At 39.8% G+C, this 23876-nt stretch overlaps 1 protein-coding gene across 3 annotated transcripts in view; it reads right to left on the bottom strand.

The window, feature by feature from the left end:
- sh2d3ca (SH2 domain containing 3Ca) overlaps nt 1–18172 on the bottom strand; it is a 44643-nt gene extending 26471 nt beyond the window's left edge. Inside the window, exons 1-4 of one of the 3 annotated variants that reach the window (XM_067484107.1) lie at nt 17934–18172; nt 16325–16612; nt 15718–16231; nt 12464–12497 (exon numbers count right to left, since the gene is read on the bottom strand). In XM_067484107.1, the coding sequence (XP_067340208.1) occupies nt 12464–12497; nt 15718–16231; nt 16325–16612; nt 17934–17952 (855 nt within the window). In that variant the 5' untranslated portion in view covers nt 17953–18172. The remainder of the gene's footprint in view (nt 1–12463; nt 12498–15717; nt 16232–16324; nt 16613–17933) is intronic. The other 2 variants (XM_067484108.1, XM_067484109.1) reach the window with 2 other exon arrangements.
- Between the last annotated feature and the right edge of the window lie 5704 nt (nt 18173–23876).

Here is a 23876-nt window from a genome sequence, read left to right as displayed (position 1 = left end):
TGGCCCTAAGTGAAAAAGTAATTGCCTCCCTCTTGCAAAGTCATGAATAAACTGTGATTAACCATATTTTCTGGAAAGCTGAGTTAAATTTCACTTCCAGGTCTAATAAGCGCCCAACACTAACAACATCACTTGGTGTTGGTAGATGGATGGTCTGGGGCTACAGGACTTGGATGACTTGCCATAATTGAAGGAACATTTCATTTGATGGAGCATTATCATTAAAATTTCATTTTGTATTTACTCTGGTTATCTTTGTGTAATATTAAAATTTGTTTGGTGATGAACAGGCAAAAAAATTAAATAAAAAAAAAAATCAGGATGGGGGTAAATACTTTTTCACAGCACTGAAGTCTTACACTAATGCCATTACCTGCCTGCTCCTATGGGTTTAAAAACTGATCTCATTAAGATGTGAGCTTTTAATGTACAATTTAATGTACTTTTAATGTACAGTTAACCTCGCAAACAAGTTAAAATCATTTGGTAAGAGGGTCACTTAACCATATGTCAACACATCTGTTAATCCAGATTTTATCTCTTTAGCCAAAACTTTCTACCTTAGAGAGGCCCAGTCGGCTTTCAGTGTTTTCTCTGACCTCCTATTGTAAACAAAGATGAAGAATTAAGAGAGATCCAGAACACAAGGCATCAGAACAACAAAGCACCGGTGAAGGATAAAGTATTATGCTCTTAAAGCAAACTCACTACTTCCCTCAAAGCAGGGAAGATCTTATTGTGGTGATTCTGACTACTTCCTATCCCCTTACCACGTTCCCTTATTGTGTTAACAGGTGGAGACTTTGGTAAGTTCAAGGAATGTGACAGCAGCAGTCTTTTAGTTTAACATTTAAAGTGGGTTTAGGCAGAATATAGAAATTGTGCTTGTACTACTGTTTGATTTCTGCTTAATGTTAACTCACTCATTCATAGTACTGTGGCTCTTAGTTGAGTAGTAACATTAAATCGTGCACGGGCATTTTAACTTCTCACCACTATGTATGTAATATAAGAACTATCCCAGATCAAAAAACGAAGAAAGTTGCTCAGTGGCACCTAGTCCAAAAACAACCCTTATGCATCTGTATTTTATTGGCACATAGAGCAAGGGCTACAGCTCAGTTGATAAGGCTGTTGTCCACGGACCACAGGGTCCCTGGTTTGATCCCCAGTCCTGGCTATATGTCGAAGTGTCAAAAAAAAAGCGATCCCCTCAAGTTGCTTTGCTCAGCTTCCCACATGCATGACTGAGAATTAAACAAAAGGTGTTTCTACAAACTGCTCATGTCGATTGTTGAGAACTTAACATAATATGTGCATTTAACAATTAAAGCAAGTTGCTAAACATATAACATTTATAACACACTCATAGCACTGATAACCTAGGATTAGGTATTGGGACTTTCAGACCAAGCTTCTCCCTCTCTTCTATATAAACAAAGTTTCTAAGTGGTGCTTCTTCAAGGAAATTCTACTACAATAAATGAAACATACTATTATTAGCTCATGGTCTAAAGGATTGTTCACTGATTACACCAAGTACATCCTTTTCCACTGGTCTGCCAATGGCCAAACTGCAAAGGTGTACTGTAACACACAGTGAATCAATATGCTGACATGTACACTATGACCCAGTATTTGAAATGGAATATTTGATGATTTCCCAAGCTGAAAACAGTGAAATGTGAATGAAGAACAAACTCACAGAATGAACTATAGAGCACTATATACACATATACATACACACACACACAAACAGCCCAGCTTGTTCCTCATTACTGCCAAAAACATCACAGTGCTCTAATGAGAATGTGGACTCTGGAACAATGCTTTTTCAGCAACACAAATCACACACACACACACACACACACACACACACAGCTGCCCTTCACACTATGAGCCTGCAGGGTGTGACAGGCAGCCAGGCCAAAAGAGGATTTGTGGTGAAAAGCTTTGGGGAGGAGGGCAAAGGGGAGAGAGGGAGATAGGAGGAGTGGAGAAGAGGGGATTACATGGTGAATATTTCAATACTAAAACATACGAATTGGCTTGTGCCCCGTTTCTGGCTTGGACAGACAGATACACACACATACACACATGAATGCATTACCAGAGTCACATCTTCTACAGCTAGCTTAGCACTGACTAGACAGAGTTTGGGGTGATGGGTAAAGTCAATACAAAAATCGCTGGGATCATAAGGGGATGTGCCTGTAAAAATGGTTGCTGTTTAAAGTGCAGTGACTGACTGACTTTACCAAAGCAGTCGAGCTCTCCTTGTAAGACAATGTCAGCTATCTGGAAAAACTGTAAAATGGCAGATCAAACATCAGTTAAAGTAGACTTAAAATGCAGGAGGAGAGGACCTGTGAAATAGTTTGTTTACTTAAAACTAATAATACCAAAGTACAGACTGTGAACTGTGCAGAGATATGAAGATCAGAGAATAAGCTCAAAATAAGCACGCCGATGGAAACAGTTACATTTTTGTTATTAAACTGTGACTTGCTCCTGTAAGCGGGATAAAGTGTAGACGAGACATACAGAGGGGACGTCGGTGCAATAAAGCTGGCCAGTAATGTGCATGAGCTACTGTATCTGCTGCTTGAAAAACAAAAGCCTCCTGCTACATGTGCTGTGTACTGTTCATTACCTATTTCCAAAGCCACAGGTGCAAGTTTGAAGATAAAATCAATACTTATTATTAAAAAAACCAAAGGTGAGAAAAATGCAATCAAACTGTATTGTTACTTATTAAAATGGACCCTAGTGAATAATCATCAATCTGCCTCTTTACATTCTACAACACTATCCCTTTTCTCAGTTTTTGTCGCAAGCGTCCTTTATTCACTTTAAACCAAGGTAATCTGGATGTTCTTGCAGCAGTAAAACACAACCTTGGGTGCATAGAGACATAGAATGATGAGGTGAATATCAGTTTAATACTGAAAAATACTGTGATTTTAAAAAAGTAAACCTCAGTATAAACAAAAGCAATTTCAGCCTTTTATTTTATAGTACAATGCTGCCTTGCATTATCCAACAGTTTGTGATCAAATCAGAGTTCAGAGTTATGAGATATTTTCTAAAATAGATTTTTGTCCTGAAATACCATAAGGCATTAAGTTCATAAGAATCTGTTTCCACAAACAGAATCTCAGTGAACTGTGCACTGGAATGACCGGGAAAAGGTGCCATGTTGTGAGGTTGGAGGTCAACAGCAACGTTCCCGATACAGTCGGGCTGTGGAAATGCTAAAGGACAGAGGGACTGGCTGCTGGCTGGCATGACGGCTGACACATGCTGGTCAGGTCAGCAGGGAATTAGGCTACAGAGTCGAATGGGGGAAGAGAGAAAAGAGAGAAAAGGAGATGCAGAAAAAAAAAGGATTAACTTAAAAAATGATCAAAGTATAAGGGAGGGGATCATTATGTATATTTTTGTGTCTGCGCATCTGTTTATGTATTTTTGTGTGTGTGTGTGTGTGTGTGTGTGTGTGTGTGTTTTTGTCGGGGCTGATAGAAGGGGGTTTGCCACTGCAGGGGTCCAGTGAGCAGTTACATTGTCCCACTTACAGACAGACATATTAGTGTGTGTGTGTGTGTGTGTGTGTGTGTGTGTGTGTGTGTTTGTGTGTGCATGCGTAGTTGGCACACTGCAGTCTAGACTAGGGGATCAAATGTAATCTCTCTCCACTGATACAGCTGATAAGCAGAGGTCGCCACCACTGTCACTGTATCAACACCACCTCTGTGTGTCACTTGTGCAATATTAATATTTTTATTAATTCATAACTCCCTTCAGAAAATGAAGTGTCTATCAGCAGTTTATCTTTTTTGGCTGTAATGATGATTATGATGAAAACTTATACGTGAAATATCAATTAAATTTGTATTTGTGTTTATTCTGGGCATAAAAACAGAGAATATAAAAGGTTTTAATTTGCGTAGTGGAAGCAGTTTTTCCCACTGTGGTACTGACCACTAATGAACACTCATGAAGCAAAAGCCAGCATGAGCAAGACCGTCTGCAGTCATTAGTGGTGCACAGACAGCAAAGAGATGCAATATGAGTATAATTACACACACAGTACGCTGAAAAAAAAAAAAAAAACTGAATATTTTAAAATGTCTATTGTATTTTAAAAGCTTCAAGTGTTCTGCGTTTGTCATTATGTGGCTAAGCAGTTACTTTTATTTTCACTATGTCGAGGTATTCTCCTTTTTGAGGAAAAGAGGAAACACAAGAAGATCAAAGAGCAAAACCAGTAGTTCCCCTGAGTGTTTCACACGGCAGTAACGCTCATTTTTAAGATAAAAAAAAAATTCTGTGACTGTACATATCATATCTAATGATTACCCCAAGAGGCAAAAAAAAGCAACAATATGACATTGAACATGCAGAACAAGTAAAGATTAAAGCATTACTTGTCTGATGTGGCAGACATGGTTTGGGTTACGTGTCATGTAGTGCTGTGCCTGACAGCCTATGTTTAATTAGACGAGATTAGTAAATCAATATTGCTTCAATATTGGTCTAATGACAAAAATCACACTGTTTGTAAACAAAACTAAGTTTTTCCATAATAGAAAGGCTCCCTCTTAACTCTACCCATTGAATGAGTGCTAATTAATTTACCCCCCGCTCACACACACGTAGCTGTACCACAACCACTACACAAGAGCCCCATGACAGATTTAATTAAAACAACTTCATTACTCTGATCTTTCAAACACTTCACTCCAAACAAAAGCAGATGCCTCCAAAACCTAGAAAGACAAGAGCCAAGAACGTCTCTCCACATGGCTTTGTCTAAGACAGCCGCTTGTTTTTAGAACAACAAAACAACCAAAGTAATCCAGCGTGAAGACACCGACTCTCTCAGAGAGTTGTCACATTTGACGAACTGTCCTGCTGCCAGAGACGAGGTGGGACACGCCAACACCTAACGCAGGGATTACCGCCTTGAAATGCAGCTAAACCACCCACTCAAACACAACTCTGTGGCCATAATTACAACAACACAGTCGATTGCAAATAAACAACGTGGCACAGAGAGGAGAGGAGAAGAGAAGACAAGCTTGTACATCTACTACTATGACAACTTCAGTCCAACACAGTAACAGGAGTAACATCTTTTGGTTCTATTTTCCATCACTTTCTCTTATCACTGCTGTCATGTAAAATCTCACCATGGCCCCTCTAAAACAAGCCTGATGGTGTTGGTTGACATTTTCATAAAATGTGAGCATCAACCATCAAGCAGGACACACAAACATACAGTACACACATACAAAACACACTGTACGTTATTTTGTCCCAGCAATGAGGTCAGATATTGGGTTTCAACCACCCAGCCAGAATTAGACCCAAGTTAAACTGATACTGTACATTTCACTCTTGTGCACCCTTTACATGCATTCACTTCACTTTATTACTCAAACACACAGATAAGAAAAAAATTCTCATTCTCACAAATGCAAAACTCCCATATTTCCTCTTCTCCCTCAACATTCACCTCTATCTCTCTCCACGAGGTCCACCTGACACCCAAGCACTCTACAGCATCTATGATATCATCAGTCTGCCAGCTAGCAGGCAGGCTGACATTACTGGTTGCCAGGACAGGAGCCAACAGTGTGCACACCTCCCACGAATACACACCCCAACCTACACAAACACACACACGTGCATACACAAATGTGCCAAACCTATAGCAACTTGGACATTATATGAAATCAGAGCACACATAAATTATAATGACATCTCATCTGGTGAATGCACTTTGTAACTGACCATGGATCCTATGCTGTGCCTGTTTCTCTAACATACTGACACAGAGATGCTCACTCACCTGCACCTGCATGAAGGATCCCCGGTAGAAGCAGCATGCTGCGGCTGACAGGGCACTCCACAGACTACACCTCTCCGTCATGGTGGGTACACACCTTTCCTCAGACCCTTCCCCTTCTTTCCTTCTTCTTTTCCTCTACTTCACCTCTGCCTCTTCTTCTTTTTCCTGTCTTCACTTCCTCGCTCTTCTACTCCACCCTTGGGGACCAATCTAAACCCCAGCCCCTTGACTAGGCTTGTCCCACCCCTGCCTGCCTACCTCCTTCTCTGCCTGCCTAACAGCCCCTCAACATAGTGCCACCACTACAAAACCAGGCTACAAGCTAAACAGCTAACACCACTGTTACAGCTTGCAAACAGCTGCCTGTAACCACATCAGCTATTAGCTACGAGCGAGCTGCTTACAGCTGGTACTGATAACAGTGAGTGATATTACAGTTCCTGACATCTCTGGTGCCTCTGCCCCACACCGGCTTCTGTCGCTTCTGCTCTCGCTTCTCTCCCTCTCACTGCACTTGCTGCACTTCACGCGGCTGCTAAGGATTACCTCATTGCTTGCTGATGAAAGGAGTGTGGGTGGGGGGAGGGTTGGACCAGTGGGAGAGAGAGGGTGGGAGGGAGGGAGGGATGGATGGATGGAGGGAGGGTCGAAGGGACGGGGGAGGTGTTGGTGGTGGTGGTGGGGTGAAAGCTAGCAGGCACAAGCAGAGAGGACTGCTGTCGAATCGCAGGCAGAAACCCCACCCACCCACTTAACGACCCCGCTTCAGTGCTGAGACAATGCTGACACGGGGTTGAGGGGGGGGTAGAGTGAGGGAGTAAAATAGGGAGAAAGTGAGGAAAAGATGGCAGGAGGGAAAGGAAAGATAATTGTGAGATGAGATGATGAATAAAGAAGAATCAAATAGGAGGAATGCAGCCTCCCAAAGGAATCTAACCTTTCTTTTGTCATGAAAGGAAACCAACAGGCCTGCCCCCCACTCAACACACACACACATTTGCATGTATATTCACACCATTGCATATTTTATTTCATTTTACACATTCCAGCATATTTACCACAACATATATTCCTTGAGATTGCAGGAGCTACTGTAAATGTGGTTGTGGTGGTGAAATAATGTGTGTGTAGGGGTGTGTGTGTGTGTTTGTGTGTGAGTGTAAGTGAGAGAGAGAATATAATCATGTGTCTCTAAAACACCATGCAGACTGCAGCTAGACAGCTCATTATAGGCTGAAACACAGAGGCAGGTGTTTCAAGGATAACACTGTGTGATTTTCACCGGCCCATTTCACACACACACACACACGCACACATGCCGGTAGGGAGATGTCAGGAGGGGCGGGGTTGATTTTCCAGAGGTCTGAGTGAGTGACTTCACTGAGGACGCTTCACCATGGCAACACTGCGAGAGCCTTGACAGCATCCAAAATTCTGACACTGCATTTAGTGAGGTCTGCACCACTGCAGGGAAGCATAACGCAAGGGAGAGACATAGACACAGCTGAAGAAACATATGCAACATACCAGGTCACAGTAAAGTAACAGCTGCTCCTTTTTCTCCTACTCTGTTTTTATTACTTTGTCTTTGGGTTCATCTCCACACTGCATAAACAAACACACATGGCATCAGATGAGGCCAGTAATCTGCTTCTTGAATACAAGCTAGTAGGTCAGAGAGAAAAAGGGCGAAAGGCAATGAGCTAAGACACAGGATGGATTCATTAACTGCATCGGCTCCTCTTAATACAAGTACTGGATTAAACAGATTACACAGTGGGGTCACAAATAATCTCATATCCCCTCGATCCTCTATAATACCAAGCCAAAACAATCACAACAATCAGCATTTTATATCTGACTGCTGTCACACAGACACACACACCTCAAAATGCATAATGTTGCCAACACATATGATAATAAGATGGATGGAGAATTTAAAATATATATGGTCTTCTGAACTTATAATAAATAAATTTGAATATATCTGAGGTGTTCGCACCATAATTCAGACTCATCTCATGATATAAATATTTGTCACAAAGATACCAATGGCTGCTGTTGGAAGACATGAAAGCAAAGCAACACATTACCTATAACTGAGTCACAATATTCTTCAGAAATGCGCAAATACAAAATACACTGTGTCCTTTATAGACGTATAGTCTGGGGCATGAGTAACTCCCTCTTTCACGTTCATTTATTATAATAAAATGTACACGTCCTATGATCCAGCCACACACTTCCACATCATTTCAAATTCTTTTAAGCAGTGTTAATATTCTGAACTGTCCACAGACACAGGTCAAAAGACAAATGTTGGTAACTTCCCCCCATTTTGTGCCTCTGGGGGAACTGAAGAAAGTCTCGCTCTTAATTTAGTGTGTAATACACTTCATTATCCTGAATCCTCTTTGTTCTTTATCTTTCCTGGCCACGTCCTTAGTTTCTTTCACTATTGCTTCCCTTTAAAGCCATGTATCTGTCTTCCATTATTCTGTATTTACAGCAAGTGCATGTGTCAGACAGTGTGAACAGCTACTTGTTCCCACATTTTCTTCAATTTCTTTTCCTTTTAGCATTCCTGTTACTCCCACTGTTATCCATTCATCCATTATTTCTCTTTTTAGCATCCCTGTATCTCTAAACTACCTCTTCCTATACTCTATCAAATCCACTTTTCCTCAACTCTTCCTACCAGGGTGCACCTCCCCTAATCTCCCCCTCCTTCCTCTCCCGACCTCCAACTTGCAGCCTCCTCTTCTCTATGGCCACTATCTTTCCTTCTCTTCTCTCCTCTGTCATTCCCTTCTCCTCTATGGCTATCCCTCCACCTTCCCTTTCCTCCAGACTCTATCTCCACATCTCCTCCCCTGCTTGGAGGCGGTCTTCAGTTAAATATTAATTAGTGAGCCCCATCTCACAGGCTGATAGGGAGCACAATGGAGAATCCCTGCATGTGCCTGCAAGCATTGCACTAATGAAAGGAGTGTGTGTGAACGTGTGTGTGAGGGACACACCGAGATAGAGAGAGTATAGACAGTGATAGTGTGTGTCTGTAGAGATGTGTAGAGATCAAAAGAAACACGCTGAGGGCACATCTAGATTATATGTGCATATATATATATATATATCTTTGAGTGTGTCTATATGTGCACATGCGAGTGTCTAAAAACAAAGGCAGAGTTCCACTGGGGGTTAGAACAGACATAAAGCTAATGATCTGAGTGTGAGTGTGATTGTCATCAGTGGTTTTTCACAGTGTGGACCCCATTCACCAACTGGTTAATCCGTATCGAACTAGCAGATATGTGTTTCAAAGCCTGTTTGAAACATCAGCCTACAATAATGGAGACGGAGAAAGATGCCGCCTGCTGGAAACGCTATAGCACAGACGTGGGGAAATATAAATTCAGGTGTCAGAGCAATTAAAAATCAGCTGCTCTGCTTTATTGACATTAGAATGACTAAACCTATACAAAAAAAAAAGATTTTGCTGTAGCAACTAGGCACATCTTCTGTAAGTAAAGCAGCATGTAATACTGTGTTAGAGGATCAATATGTCATTATTCTCAAGATTAGTGGCATGGGCATGCTGACCTTGATGAACAGAAACTAGACCCTGAAGAGTTCCCTCAGTGGCTAGATTTCAGCTTGTGAAGCTATTCTACATCAAATAATGTCTTTTAGTGAGTTTTGTACCCACTCTTCCTTTTTGTTGATGCTGTTTTTGGATGTGATATTTGGACTTTTGAGACCTTTTCCGCTTTGTATATTTTTAGTGACAGCTGTTAGCAAATAGGAAGCTGTTCTAATTGCTGGTGTGTCAGCTGAGAACCCTAAGAAATTATATGCATAGAAAACTCACAATACTGAGGATATTGTGGATTCACCAAACTTTATTTCCTGCATTATATATTGTTCCTGTTATCCTGTCCATGCCCTGAAAGTCAAACCTAACAGATGATATATGATGATATAAAATATGTTTATCTGTTTGAACAAAATAAAATGATTGTGCATTAATTCAAAATGCCAAGTAAGTTTGTGTGTATGTGTGTAAAGTAGATGTGTGTCTGTGGTCTGTGTATTATGTCCGTTTGTTCAATGAAGAAAAAGCAACTAAACATTTTCCAGGAGTGAGTTACAGAGGGTGAGCTTTGACAGTTTACACCCGTCTCATTTACAGAAGTGCCACCTTAATCCAATCTACTGTAATAGTCACTTACACACACGTACATGCAGCCACAGGGCACGGCTTTAATTTAATCACAGAACGCAAAGACATACAGATTTTGGAAATTCAAGCCATTTATAATAATCAAATGTGCAGTAATGCCCAGAAACACAGCTGAGCCCTCTCTCTCTGTCTTTCTCTCTCTCACTCTCTCTCTCTCTCTCTCTCTCTCTCTCACTCACACACACACACACACGTACGTGTATTTTTAGAGCACCAGTGTGTCTCAAGCCAGACATGTTAATAAACCTCATATGAACCAACCCATTCCACCCCACCTCCTGCCCTTCCCATCAATCCACCACAAACCACTAAAGGCGACAGAATACAAAGCAGGGCTGGGCTGCAGATAAAAACAAACGCACACAATCATCAAACAAGCAGCCACACACACTGTATACTTGTCATACACCATATTGAAAAACAAGCTCAAACTTGAAATAAACACTTTTAATGAGTTACCTAAAAAGCTGCTTTTTATATCTCCCACTAAGAGTCACCAAAACAAGAACAGTAAATATGGCATGACCAGCCATGTGTCCCAGTAGAAAATAAATGATGATGGAGAATTTATGATAAAGCTTCGAAGATGAAGAGCTTTCCGTACTGATTACCTATTTTCTTTGCTCATATTCACATTGGTTTGTGTGTCCTTCTCTTTCTCAGGTCATTCCCAATGTAAAGAGGGAACACTGAGGCAAACTCCTGACTTAAAACATAAATTTGTCATAAATGTTTCAGAGAAATGGAAGGAGCAGTGGGTGGTTGTGGAAGGAACCGTTGTGTTGTATGAAAGTTAGAAAAAAAGTAAAGAAATACATTTATGTGAAAAAGCATGTATTGAAAAAAAAAACAGTATGTGAAGGCAAGAAAAGTGGAAACACCGACTTTACTTCTTAGACTTTCTAAATGTGAATGATGTGCTTGGGAGTGTGATCATCCAGTGAAAAGCATGTTTAAAATTCATGCTAAGAGCACTCAGTCACACGTGTCTGGATTATTCAAAATTCAAAGCTTCAGAACCAAAAAACACTTGGTGGCATAATATTTCACTGTAAGACGGTATAAAGGTATAATGGTATACACTCCCAGGTAGAGCAGTATCCTTGTCCCAAATGCCTACTATTAATTGACTGCAGAAATAATAAAACAAACACATACATTAGCAATACAAATTAAATAAATGCATTGTGTTATGTGACTGTGCCATAAAACGCTACATTTATAAACAGTTATCATGGTAAGTAGGCCTTTGTTCTTTTTAGGCCACAATTTACTCATTTTAGAAATTGAATAAAACGCCCTAATGTAAAAATGTGTCTACGTTTATAGAATAAAAATTTTAAAGGAAAATAGCAGAAGTGTACAGTGTCTCTGGCAGTGAACAAATTCAACATTTTTGCAAAATTGAAAGTAAAATGTGTCAAGAGCTGAGTGGCTTAACACTTTGGCTACATTAACACGTTTAAATTGGGTTGGGGTTTACTAGCCGTTTTCTGGTGCTACTGCTTTGCTTATATCAGAAATATTCATAAACAGTAAAGACGTGTACTTTGAACATGCTGTTAAAAGCCTAACAAGGGAGGCAGTGCTATGTAGTCAATTTGTTGTGGCCAGGGGAAGTTGGGCGTATTTGTTTAACAATAGGAAAGCAGGTCAGGGTCATAGGAGAAGGCTTTTACCACATGCCTGTGATGGAAAATCAATAGAAAACATCCCAAGAGCTCAACAGTTCACTTCAGTCAGTCGTACTGTCTGCCTAATTTCCTCCTTCCATTCCTTTAAAACATCTATTTTTGTTCTCACTTTCCACATTTATACAGTAGAAAGCCTCATCTTTTAAGGTGTGTGTGTTTTTGTAGCATACAGGATGAATCACTCCTCATTATCTAGCTCCAAGGTCATGAGAGGGCTTCGCTGTGCTCACCCATCTCTGGTATATGGCCCCATCTCCTGGCTGTGGTACAGACTGCCTGCTAACGGCACAGTGCTGACATTAGCACTGCTTCACTACAAATTCAATTAGCTAAATGGCAGAGTGAATTAAGCTAAATGCAGATGGAGCCTGCTGAAATTAGTGTAACTGTTGGAAACTAAAGGCTAATAATATCCAATTACATTTGAGTGTTCACATTAAAAATTCAAATTTAATAATATGTGAGGGAGGAGAAAATTTAGACAGATTTAACTCATTTAGACTAAAAACTACAACTCCTATCTCCTATCAGTAAATCCAGCATCATTGTATGTATGTTTGTGTGTGTGTGCGCACACAATAATAACAGTAAAAACTACTGATTAATTTTAGCCACATTTATTTATGCCCCAGAAGCACACATAGACTCCCACACATCTGGACAGAGCAGGCTTACCTGGACAGCCTGGTTCTGTGCTGGCTCCATGTGACTGAAGAGACAAGAACACAAATAGAGGAAGAGACATAAATAAGTGAATGTGTTGCAATGAAACAACAAGATTAAAGCTGCATCACTTCATCAGAATTCTTTTGTATATGACTTCATCTTGTAACAAGTGCGGTAAGAAAAGAAAAAACATGCATGTATTCCCATGACCCGCCCCTGCAGCAGCCTCTCCAGTGAGTAAACTGTTGGTGCAGTCCAACTCCATGCAAAATGGATAGATAACAACCCCCACTGAACATCTAACATTGCTGAATATTGAGCTGGCCGTTTCAATCTCTCAGGCACCCTGACTCACACTTTTACACTCATGATGGATGCGGATCATGTGTCAAAAACCCCACTGTGCTGCAGTCTTGGGAGCTGCTGTGCAGCTTTATGATACAGAGCAAGCGTGAGCAAAAGAGGCAATTACACTCCCAGAGAAGTTTTAAGATCAATCAGTACAGCTCCCAAATGCACAATGGGTCTCAGAAGGCCCTGAGCAAAGCCGTGTTACACATGACCACATAGAGGCCAGATCAAAGAGTCCTATTGTGGCAGTGGGCTCGTGAATGTTAATGGCTCCCACAGCAGAGGAGCTTTACAATCCCTTCCCAAGTTGCTGCTGCACTTGATCTCAGTTTAATAAAAGGACGCTGTACAAATATAAAATATTGAATGAAATCATTCACATTAATAAACCTCAGATCTTCACGCCAACCATACATGCAGTTCATAAAACAAACATATCAGATCGACACAGGGGGAAGGCCATCAACCTCTACAGCAGATACAGTCAAAGTCAAGCGGATTACCTGTAGTTCAAGCTTTGTGAAGCTTAAAAAAACACTTTTATGCATATCAGGATTACATTTAAATTTTAATAACCATTTCACACTAAATTGCTTTTAACTGTATCAGGTCATATTACAAAGATCTCCACATATTGGTAAAGTACGCATTAAGTTGTATTATATCAATACTGAAACTTTAATTGTAATTCTTCTGCTCTTTGTGTACTGTGTAGCCTTCTAGAAACCACTGTTTTTGTTCTAAACCAAAAACATGAGAATTTACATAGCCAGCATCAACTTTATGTTCAACCAATGAAAAGTTGGATCCAGGTAATGTGTGGCAATTTTGTTGTTTATAAAAAACATTGTCAATAGAGTTAAATCGGTGATAACATTCTGATTTTCCCTTTGTTGAATGAATTCATTGATCAACTGTTTCCGCAGTACAGGGCATGAGTAAAAATGGGGGGCATCCGATTTTCAGAAATGTGCAAAAACTGGCTGACACGCTTCACTCCACCAGGGACAATGAGCTTAAAGAACCAAAGTCCATGATTATGACAGCTGAGCAGACTACCCCAGAAACACCATGACAGCATTTCATTTCAGAGTCTTACCAGACAGCAAAAGTACCAGCGAGAATCAGCTGCAGAGCTTTTCCAGAAAAGCCTGCAAAAAAGAGTCAGGAGCTGCGCTTTAGACGGAATAAGGACAGGAGAGGGAAGTGGTCATGCTGACAGCCGGCAGGGCCTGAGGTTTAGGAAAGGAGCGCTCTGTATTCCTCTATTACCTGTATTTCCCACGCTCCCCCGGCTGAACTAATGGGCTGATGGTGCACACACACGTGAGCCCATGCACGCCAGCACAGGCACAGCGAGCAAGCACGTATGCACATGAACATGTGCGGATCCCACTGTAACACGATACACGCTCTGCACGAAATATTGGAGGTGCCCTTGGCGTGTCATGGGAAAAGCAGCGAGAAAATGCAATCTGGCCGGCTGACTCTCACAAGTCGCAAACCATTTTCCCTCAAAATTTCCAATAAATGTCTGACTTTTTTGACGAATCAGCTACAATATTGTGAAACGCACACAACAGATTTTTCCTGTCGGCTCAAAAGAAGCAAAGCAATCTGTAGCATGTGATGAATAGTTACTGTACCTGCTGCCTTTAAAAAACGAGGTAATAAATCTTAATTTTTCGCCTCGCAATAGTCGCTTCATAAGTCTAGTGTGAACTGCCCAACTTTCCCAGTACGTATAAACAGGGCGTAAAAACCGCCCTCTGAGTCCTGCACTGACCATGACTGGATTAGACTCAAGATTCAAACACTTTCATGCGTCCATTTGGATTAACCTGTTGCTGTGGTCAACCCTCACTCTATTAGATTTATACTGTTTTTGTAATGTGAAAAAGCTTGTCCAGATTTTCTATTTGGCAATATTGTCCAATAAACACATTTCAAATTATGCAACATGCACACACACAACTGTATAATTTAATAAAAGAATGAAACAATTGTATGCAAAGGTGTTTCTGCTGAACCTAAAGACACACTGGAGCCAAAGGTGGACAAAAAGAGGACACATTTTGGTGAAGAAAGCACTAAAGTTAAGCGTTTTGTACTGTTTAGATGAGATTTAGTCGAGGTGTCCACTACGATAGATATTTGGGGCTTCTACAATGGACATTTAGTATCCAAATGCAATTGAGTGGCTCAATGCCTAGCCCCTAACTAAGACACTTGTATAAGGACTTGTCTTACTCAGGGATCACATCGAATGGACATAAGTTAAACAAAATCAACTGGAGTGAATTACACACCATGGTGGTAGTTTGGACTGTTTCATTAGGACAACACATTGAACGATTGAAAACTGCAGTCTTCTGGACAATTTGATGTCCAGCATGTAGGAGTCAAACAATTGTGTCTCTACACATCAGCAAACCTCTGTTAACATTTGTGTAGAGAGCTGGCCGTAAAATATTGGACCTCTTAGGGCCTCAAACAGTTATTAATCCACGGAACAAGTAATGAGGAAATAGAAACATGATCAAAGGACCCAACTACTAACAGTTACAGAGGGTCACTATCCAGGGTGGTTGGAAAAACTAAAAAAATCTTTGAGTGTATGTTATAAAATAATCTTACATTTTAATGTCAAATATTGAAAATTGTAATGCAACAGTAGGGCTGAATTGCTTAAATGGTACATGTACCTTGAATTACACCTAAGATACCTAAGTACTGCGGTGAATATTATTGATTTTGATGCAGAAGATCAGGCAGTGCAGCAGAATATATTTCTCATTGTTTATAGTCTGTCAGTTAACACAGAGCTTTACTGATGCCTAAATTGTTCTGCATGCGAATACAATCTGCTGAAGTCTGTAGCAAGACTGTACCTTTAAATTTTTGGCACTCACCCATCAGTGCTGTCAGAGTTTTGTTGTCCTTCATCTGCTCCTTTGGTCAGGTCTCTGCTCTCTGCCACTTCCTTTGGTTTGGATACAGACACAGACTTTATCCCATCATCCTCGAAAGTCTGGGTCAGATCAATATCGGGGTTGAGTGGAGGTGATGGAGTCTCTTCAGGATTCAGGTCTGACTCTGCCTTTGCGATACATTTCTTGTTGCAGGTATTTGGTTGGGATGCAGTGCTCGAGCCACCAGATGGCGACACATCTTTACTGGTAGATGAGGTGTTCGGGGTGTTTGGGACATTGCCTTCAGCTTTGGACATTGGCTGGGCCTTGGGATCAGGTAGAGACTCCTGATTAAGCCCAGTGTCAACCTTAAATGCACCCTCATCTCCATCCACTTTGGATGGGCTGGCTGTGGGCTTTGGCGGTCCATGGTTTTGATTCCCTTCAGGTTTCTGGCTTTGATTTCTGTTGATGCTGCCATTGTCTTTGCCTTTCTTATTGTTGCTTGGGCCTCCTAGAGAAGAAGGAGGAGCACAAATAAACAATAAAACCGGAGAAAGGATAGTTAATTATCTTAAGTGTTGGTCATGACATATTTCTGCTTTACCCTTATTACTCTTGTCCCTCTTCCTCATCAGTAGCCTTGGCAGTGTGCCTACATGTGTATAGCTCTCACTGGAGCGGACGTAGCTGGCAGTGCGAGGACGCATGGCATCTATGTCGTCCACTGTCTTTTCAGCAACTGGAGCCATAATCTTTGTGATACCACTGTGATTTCCATCAGCTGCTTCACTCCCTGCTCCAGCCTTAGACTTCAGCTGAGAGGACTTTGCATCAGACTTTTCCGTGGAGCGACGAAAAGAGAGGTTGGTGAGGCTGCCGAACCACTTGAAACCTTGGGAGAATTGGCAAGAAGAGGGAATGGATATTATGAGCCAAGAATGCAGTTGTAAAAGCATTATTTTTATTTTTTTTTATTTGTCAGTGTTGTCAGTGTTTTCAGTGTCCTCCAGGATGTAATATTTTGGTGGTGTATTGGTGGTGATATTTAAATATAGTCCCATATATCTACAATATTTACAGCAATATTCTAACATATGTGTTTAACTATTTATTTGGTTATGGGTTATATGATTTATTTATTTATTTTTTGTCAGTGTCCCCACAGTGGATCATTGCTCTGCATGTTGATATGGTACATTTGAGACAATTAAATACATGGGTAAAAAAGTGAGAGGAGGGGGTGAAGAGAAGTTAAAGAATCTGCTAGAATTAAAGATGCACATTTCCGAGATATATAATGAATCAGATGACTCAACAGTGTAATTTTCACCCAACTCTCCAGTTTCCCTTTCAGCTTTACAAAGCTTATTATCAACATTTAACTCATCGTTGTGGTTTTGCAACTCACAACTATCTATTTGATTTTAATTCCAGTCACAGCGATTTTTCCAGTGAAAAAGCAGTAACTATCTGCCTGGCTGTCTCCAAATGACAGCTGGCAAACTTTTTTAACTAGTCAAATCAGTGGTTGCCAAAGACTACAACTGAGCTATAAGTAGAAATATGACATCAAGTGGACAGAAACACAACTCCAACAGAACTGTTAACTGTGGTATATAATGGTAAGTTCATTGTAATCACTTTTGAGTTGATACATACAGCTTCACCTCTTGGTGACTATAAAAGCTGCAACAAGTTGCCTATCGCAAAGCTCATATTTTGATCTTTACGGATGAGCTGTAGAAGCAGTCGACCAATAAATCTTTGTTTTCCTCTACAGCTATCAGGTTAAGCATATACAGTGTGTGTGTGAGCGCGCGTGAATGCATATAGTCCTGCTTGATTATCACTGTGGGTTAGGGGATTAATTTGTTTGTTTGTTTTTTATTTGTTTGTTTGTTTTTGCACTTTGCTGCCTCAAATCTAATCTTCTCTGCTTTAAAAACTATGAAGTATAGTGTACTTCATTTTAAAATATATGCAATGTATCCCTGGAGTAGAATCAATCTATATAACTTAACTGACATAACAAAATGTAATAAAACACGTCACTGAAATTGCCTTTAATTATTGTAAGAGAAAGCATTTCTAAGTGACTTTTAACTTGTCAGCATTACAGGAAAACACTAAGCGCAAACACCGGTTAACCCAGTGGGTGACATATGTGTAAACACAAAAAAAAGCTGCTCTACTTAGACACACACAGTACTCACTCAGTTTCCGTATGCTCATCTTGTGGCAGTTTGCATATAAGATCAGCTACAGGTGTGTGATAGATGGATCATCTCAAAGCAGAAGCGGTAAAACAAAGGAGAGCACAGCCAGTGTAGATACCTTCTTGTTGAGAAGGAGAAACCTTGGTTTGTACCCCAGTTCCTGGCTGCGAGGAAGATACCTCACACTGTTTGCATGTGTGAGAGAGATAAAACCGAGAGATGAGCAGTAGCATCAGGGGCAGAGCGGACTGTTACACTTCCTGTGTAAAGCTAAAAGGACTAATAATAAGAGGAAATGAAAAGACAAGATAAAATGACAAGGGCTAGCAGAGAAAAAACATATAACACATGTGGAAGAACCTTTTGGTCAGGATGAAAACGTGTTGATAGATGATAGAAAAGGAAAGAGGTATAAATGAAAGTATTTTTACAGGAGGGCTGATAGTTGACTTTTGCCTCAGAGAAATAACAAGGGGTTATAAACTCATCTGGTTTTAAATGTAATAACCATCACCTTTGATTTGAGTGATTAGCTACTTCAGAATAGAAGTACTTTAATCTTCCTGGCACAGTGTAAAACTAAAGTTAATGTTTGATTAGGGCTAAATCTCTTATGATGCTGTGCACCAAAAAAATGGTATAGTGCACAATACATGAATGTGGATGGCATGATTACATTACATGTTAGACAGCTCTTTATATAATAAGAACCAAACAAAGCTGTGTAGTAGTCCTACAGCATACCCAGTTTGAATTTGTTTTCTTTGCATCCATCTTTTAAACCTTTCAAAAAGCTCACCCGTAGATCAGATATAAGTCAAACCCAGAGAGAGCAAGAATATACCAGAGTGATGAAATATTTCAGCCACAGTACAATATAACCCAGAGTGTTGAGTTGAAATATCTTTCTCAATATATTGACACAATAAGGGACGCCGCTGTCAATGTGAAATAGTGATTAGGAGGATGCACCAGCAGACTGCAGTTTGTTTGGGTTTAATTTTGACATGTAACCCATATATGACGGAATAATGAAAGTGAAGAGGCAGAGAGGTGTGGGTTTAAAAACCGAGAGCAGAGGGAGCTGCCAGCGTTCTTTACCATATGTCAGTATGTCAACAACCTGTTCAAATAGTCTAAATATTTAACTTCAAGCAGACCCTAACCAAGTACTAAAAAGATTTTATACAGCCCTTTAATTATTTATTTCACTATTTGTTTATTCTGTATCATTTAATGATTTTCCATTTCACTTCGAATACCGTATGTATTTTCTCAAAAATGCAGTAAATTTGAATGGGACTTCTTTCCAGCATTGGGATTTGTAGTGAGATCAAGCAACATCTCCAAATATAAATAAATAATTGGGTCTAGTGAAAATTTGTCTACTCAGTGTTGCCGTGTGAGCCAAATGTCTGCACGGGTGTTCACATCCTGTAAACCTATGGGTGTGTGGCTTCTGCAAAGACGCCCGAGACTTCCTGTCAACACTTCACCACATCAATATATGTAGTTATAAAAGTGTGAAGTGTGAAAACACACAGCAGCATATATGTTCAATTGCACAGCAAGCTGAAACTACAGTGCTGTACATCTGAAACAATCCCTTTATTAAAGCCACAATCACCAGCTAAAAATCGAGGAGATATCATTTTAATGTATTTACCATCCAATATGCAACAATAAAGAATTGCTTCCACTCTCCATCAAGAGGTGCCCTGTAAATTATTCTTCATGCTTATACCTTTCACTGCTCGGTTTGTTTAATCATCACACTGTCTGGTTTCAGTGTCTCAACAAAACAAACAAAAATTCACATTCAGCTCTTAGCTTTTTTGTCATACAAGCTGTTCTCCTCACAGGCCACTTTTGTAGATTCTGTGTAAACCGATTCAGCAAACGGTTAAACATCCCAGAAAGACTCACAGTGGTTATTTTTACTAGAAGCAGAGAGATATCTCCCCTTATCTACTGTCAATTGCCTACAGCCACACTTCCTTCCTGCTACCCCATACATAGCTACACGGTTCACTAGAGCTACCTGCATGATTGGTCTTTATCAGTGACACTTGACATTTTTCTCATGAAATAAATTTTAATAGGCTTAAAGAGCCTTTTCATCTACATATTTTCTACCTACATATCATATGTACTCATTCTTGCTTAAAAAGGTTTTTCCCTTGCAGGGACTTCAGTGTTAGGAAACAAAAGTGAAACACAAACTCTCTTTGGTGCAGCCTGTGGACGGAACCAACTGAATATTTCTGCTGATCATTCCTCTGTAATCCACCAGTATGAAGACAAATAAAGTATAGTGAACAACGCTGTGTGATATAGCGTAGTAACACACAAACACACACACGCACACACACACACACACACACACACACACACACACAAACACACACACACACACACACACACACACACACACACCGACCCTAAAGTAATAAACTGGGCTTTCATTTTAGACTTTCTCTCCTGTCCACAGAAGTAATTTGCTCGAGTGAATGTGGCTGTATATGTGTTTGTGCGTGTGTTTGTTTATGGTGCCTGCAACTGCTGCCTTAATTTCACCTTGATGAAAAACAAGCTTTCAATAATTCAGGCCTTCATCTGCTCATTCGATGACAAATATCAGTCACTTTGGCCTGAGGCCACACTGATACACTCCACCACCCTGTAAGGGAAACATAAAACTAAAAGTGTGTTTATATAAAAGTACATTTTGACCATGGTCCCTATAAACCTTTGTTTGTTTATTTCAGTAGATAAATATGTGGTGTGATAAAGTTCAAATATCTAAATAGTCGTGACAATTGTCATCCATCATTGGTAATAGCAAATCTTAATAACACTAACTATGGGGCCAAAAATTACTCTCCTAAGGAGAAATGTGTACAGTAGCAGGGAACTTATGGTTTTATGATTATTCATTGCACCTATTATATTCTGACTGATAAATGTAATTACTTTATGGACACATTCTAAAAAGTATTTTGTACATTATAGTACAGTAAAATACATTTGTCAAGTTAGACCTTTACTATAATCTGCTCGTCAGCTTTTGTGCAGATGATCAATGACGTGTTCTCGCTATGATTTAATGCAGTGGTCACCAGTCACCAAAGAACTTGTTACGGTTTACAAGTAAATATTTTACATTTTAAAGTAAAAGTTTAGAAAAGTCTAAAGTGGCAAAAAGACTATAATAAAAAACCTTTTTTGCCCCATCAACGTTAAATCGAATTCACATTCAGCTAATACAAATTTTCTTCATCTTTAGAAGTAACAAAAATGGTCAATGAAGGTTAAAGGGCTGAAAGTCACCGGAGCCATGTAACAGAACTCTCTGTCATATATTTTTTGTCCTTTTGTCCTGTTGTCCAGAGACCTAAAGGGTCATGATGATCATGAGATAGCTTTTATACTCTTTACTCTATGTTCCCTCCTCTAAGGTCAAATCTCCACAGCAGTTTATCTTTGTTTTTGTTCTGCCGACATGTAACCTTGTCTCTATGTCTCCCCCCTTTCTAGTGTTGTGGCATCTGCTTTCGGTTTCAAACACTTCACCTGTCACTTATTGTTGTATACTGTGCAATATATTAGAAACACTGGGAAGAACAATAATGGTAAAAGGAAGTGAAGGTGGGGGAGAAAAAGATCAAGATGGCAGTTTTTCGATGTGCTATCACGTTTTGATTCTATGTATGAATATGGCCTCCATTTTTCACAGCATAAAGGAGGCTGAGAGCTAAATTATTGTATTCTTTTTTGTCATCAGAGTGAAATTAAAGCAGCACATGCTGTCTTGCTCCTGAATTACATGACATTTGTCATTTGTTATGAAATTAATTGATCGTCGAAGTGGCATTTTGCCCAAATTTATTGCCTTTTCTGTAATAAACTCTGACATTGTCCGAGAGTTTCTTCATATTGAGAATAGTTAAGTTACTAGTTAGTCTTTGTTCCGTAAAGCTACAACACGCAACTTAAAGCTGTAATATGTAACTTTGTTATGGAAATTTCTTTTTATCCAAAACTTATCTTCGATAAGAGGTGTTGTTACTGCTGACACATTAAAGAGTAAGTTAAGCAATGTTTTGTGAGCTGTGTAAACATGGCAGAACGTAACAGATGCATTAAGACTGATTTATGCTGTGTCTGAAATCACCCTTGCTCACTCACTACCTACTTCCTATATGATGTGCACTAACTAGGTCACTCAGTAGTAAGCAATCAATTTTTAGTAGTTACATTTTGGGCCCTCACTAGCGGTTTTTACGTTTCGTCATCACTCACAGCTGTTTGAGCAGCGGGATGGTAATTTACTTATCTCTAAGCAATTCTGGAAGCATTGCACTGTGGGATTGTTAGCAAAAAGTTGTGTACATACTATCTACTCTACTTTAACTGTTGGATTGTGGGATACGTAGAGTGAACTATATGGTGGATACATTTACACACTCAACATTCAGACACTACTACAAAATGGTGAACACACTGTATAGTGTACTGTAGTAAGAAGGGGATCATTTTGGACACAGCCTTAGTGTCCAAAATTCTGACACTAAATTATGTTGTATGTTGTGGTATTATAGAAGTACTAGCGTGAAAGTGCAGATTAATCCATTCTGCTCCACCCAGCCCTCTCTCTTCCTGCTCTGCTACGCTCCACTAATCTGTGCACAGTGCTTCAGCTAGTCTTCATTAAGCAATTTAAATAAATCAGAAAATTCCACGACTTTTTAAATAAGTAGAAATAGTTAAATGATAATTGTTCTATTATCATTTAGAAGAATGAGATTTGCTTCAAAATCTTTAGAAACAAACATATCTGCACGGCTGTCAGTGCTGTTCAATGAGTGGTGAAGCCCTAAAGCCCCCATGCATTAGAAGATCTGCTAAGAGTATGTGTTTCTCTAACCTTTACAACCTCTAGTTGAGTGAAGTGTATTTGTGTGTAATGTACTAAAGCAATAAAGATATGTCATCATGCTCTTAAGACAGTGGGGGGCACTAAAGACGGTTCAATTTACGTTGGAGAGTCATCAGCCATGTACATTTACTGTAGCTAGTGAAGACTAAATATAGCAGAGTGTATAAATGATTAAAGAATTTGTTTATAGTGTCATTTAAAATATATTTGCTGTACTATATTGTGGGTAGTGACAAAATGTAATGAAAGACCATAATAAAACAGAAAAGTACTGTTATAGATCAGACAACACACAAAACACACAAAAAAACAGTCTATGAGTAATTACTTAATCTTAGTAAGACAATTCACCAGCAAGGACCAAACTTAAAAAGAAATTCAGTGAGTACACATGTGGTAAGTTGACTGTGGGTTTGTGGGTTGTGTGCCAACCAGAGGAGGAAGAATGTTTTTGTTGAAGACACTGGAGCTCTCTCAGTGAGGCTCAGATGTTCACTTTGTGATTTTGCACTAAATCATTTTGAAAAAAGACCTGAGAACACTTCAGCCTACAAGAGCTGTGCCAGCTTTGATTTCTGGCGGCGTGTGTCTCCTAGTCGACCAGACGGAGGAGAGACAGTACCATCCATACTGTGAACACTGGAGTGAGACAGAGAAGGTTTTTACTTTTGAACTATCAATACAGAAGCATTTGGAAGGTACATAATGAAAAAAATGAAGACAAAAGTATTTACCTGGCGTTTGATGAACCACATGACCAATTATAGTTCAAGGTCTTTTATAGGGAGATTTGAATTTGATTTTAAACAGACTGGCTTTAGGAGGGCAATTACAAGATAACAAACAATACATTTTCACTTTCTGTTTTACCAGACCGGGTCAACTGAACACCTATGTGTCTCATTAGGTGACATTATTAGGCTGTTGTCACTGCTTCCCTTTAAATTTATGACAACAGTTGTTAGAGGTTTATTGCTCAGAAGATTCTGTAATGCTTTAGA

Source organism: Channa argus, chromosome 18, assembly GCF_033026475.1.
Source record: "Channa argus isolate prfri chromosome 18, Channa argus male v1.0, whole genome shotgun sequence".
Lineage (NCBI taxonomy): Eukaryota > Metazoa > Chordata > Actinopteri > Anabantiformes > Channidae > Channa > Channa argus.
This window is presented reverse-complemented; position numbering and strand designations above follow the sequence as displayed.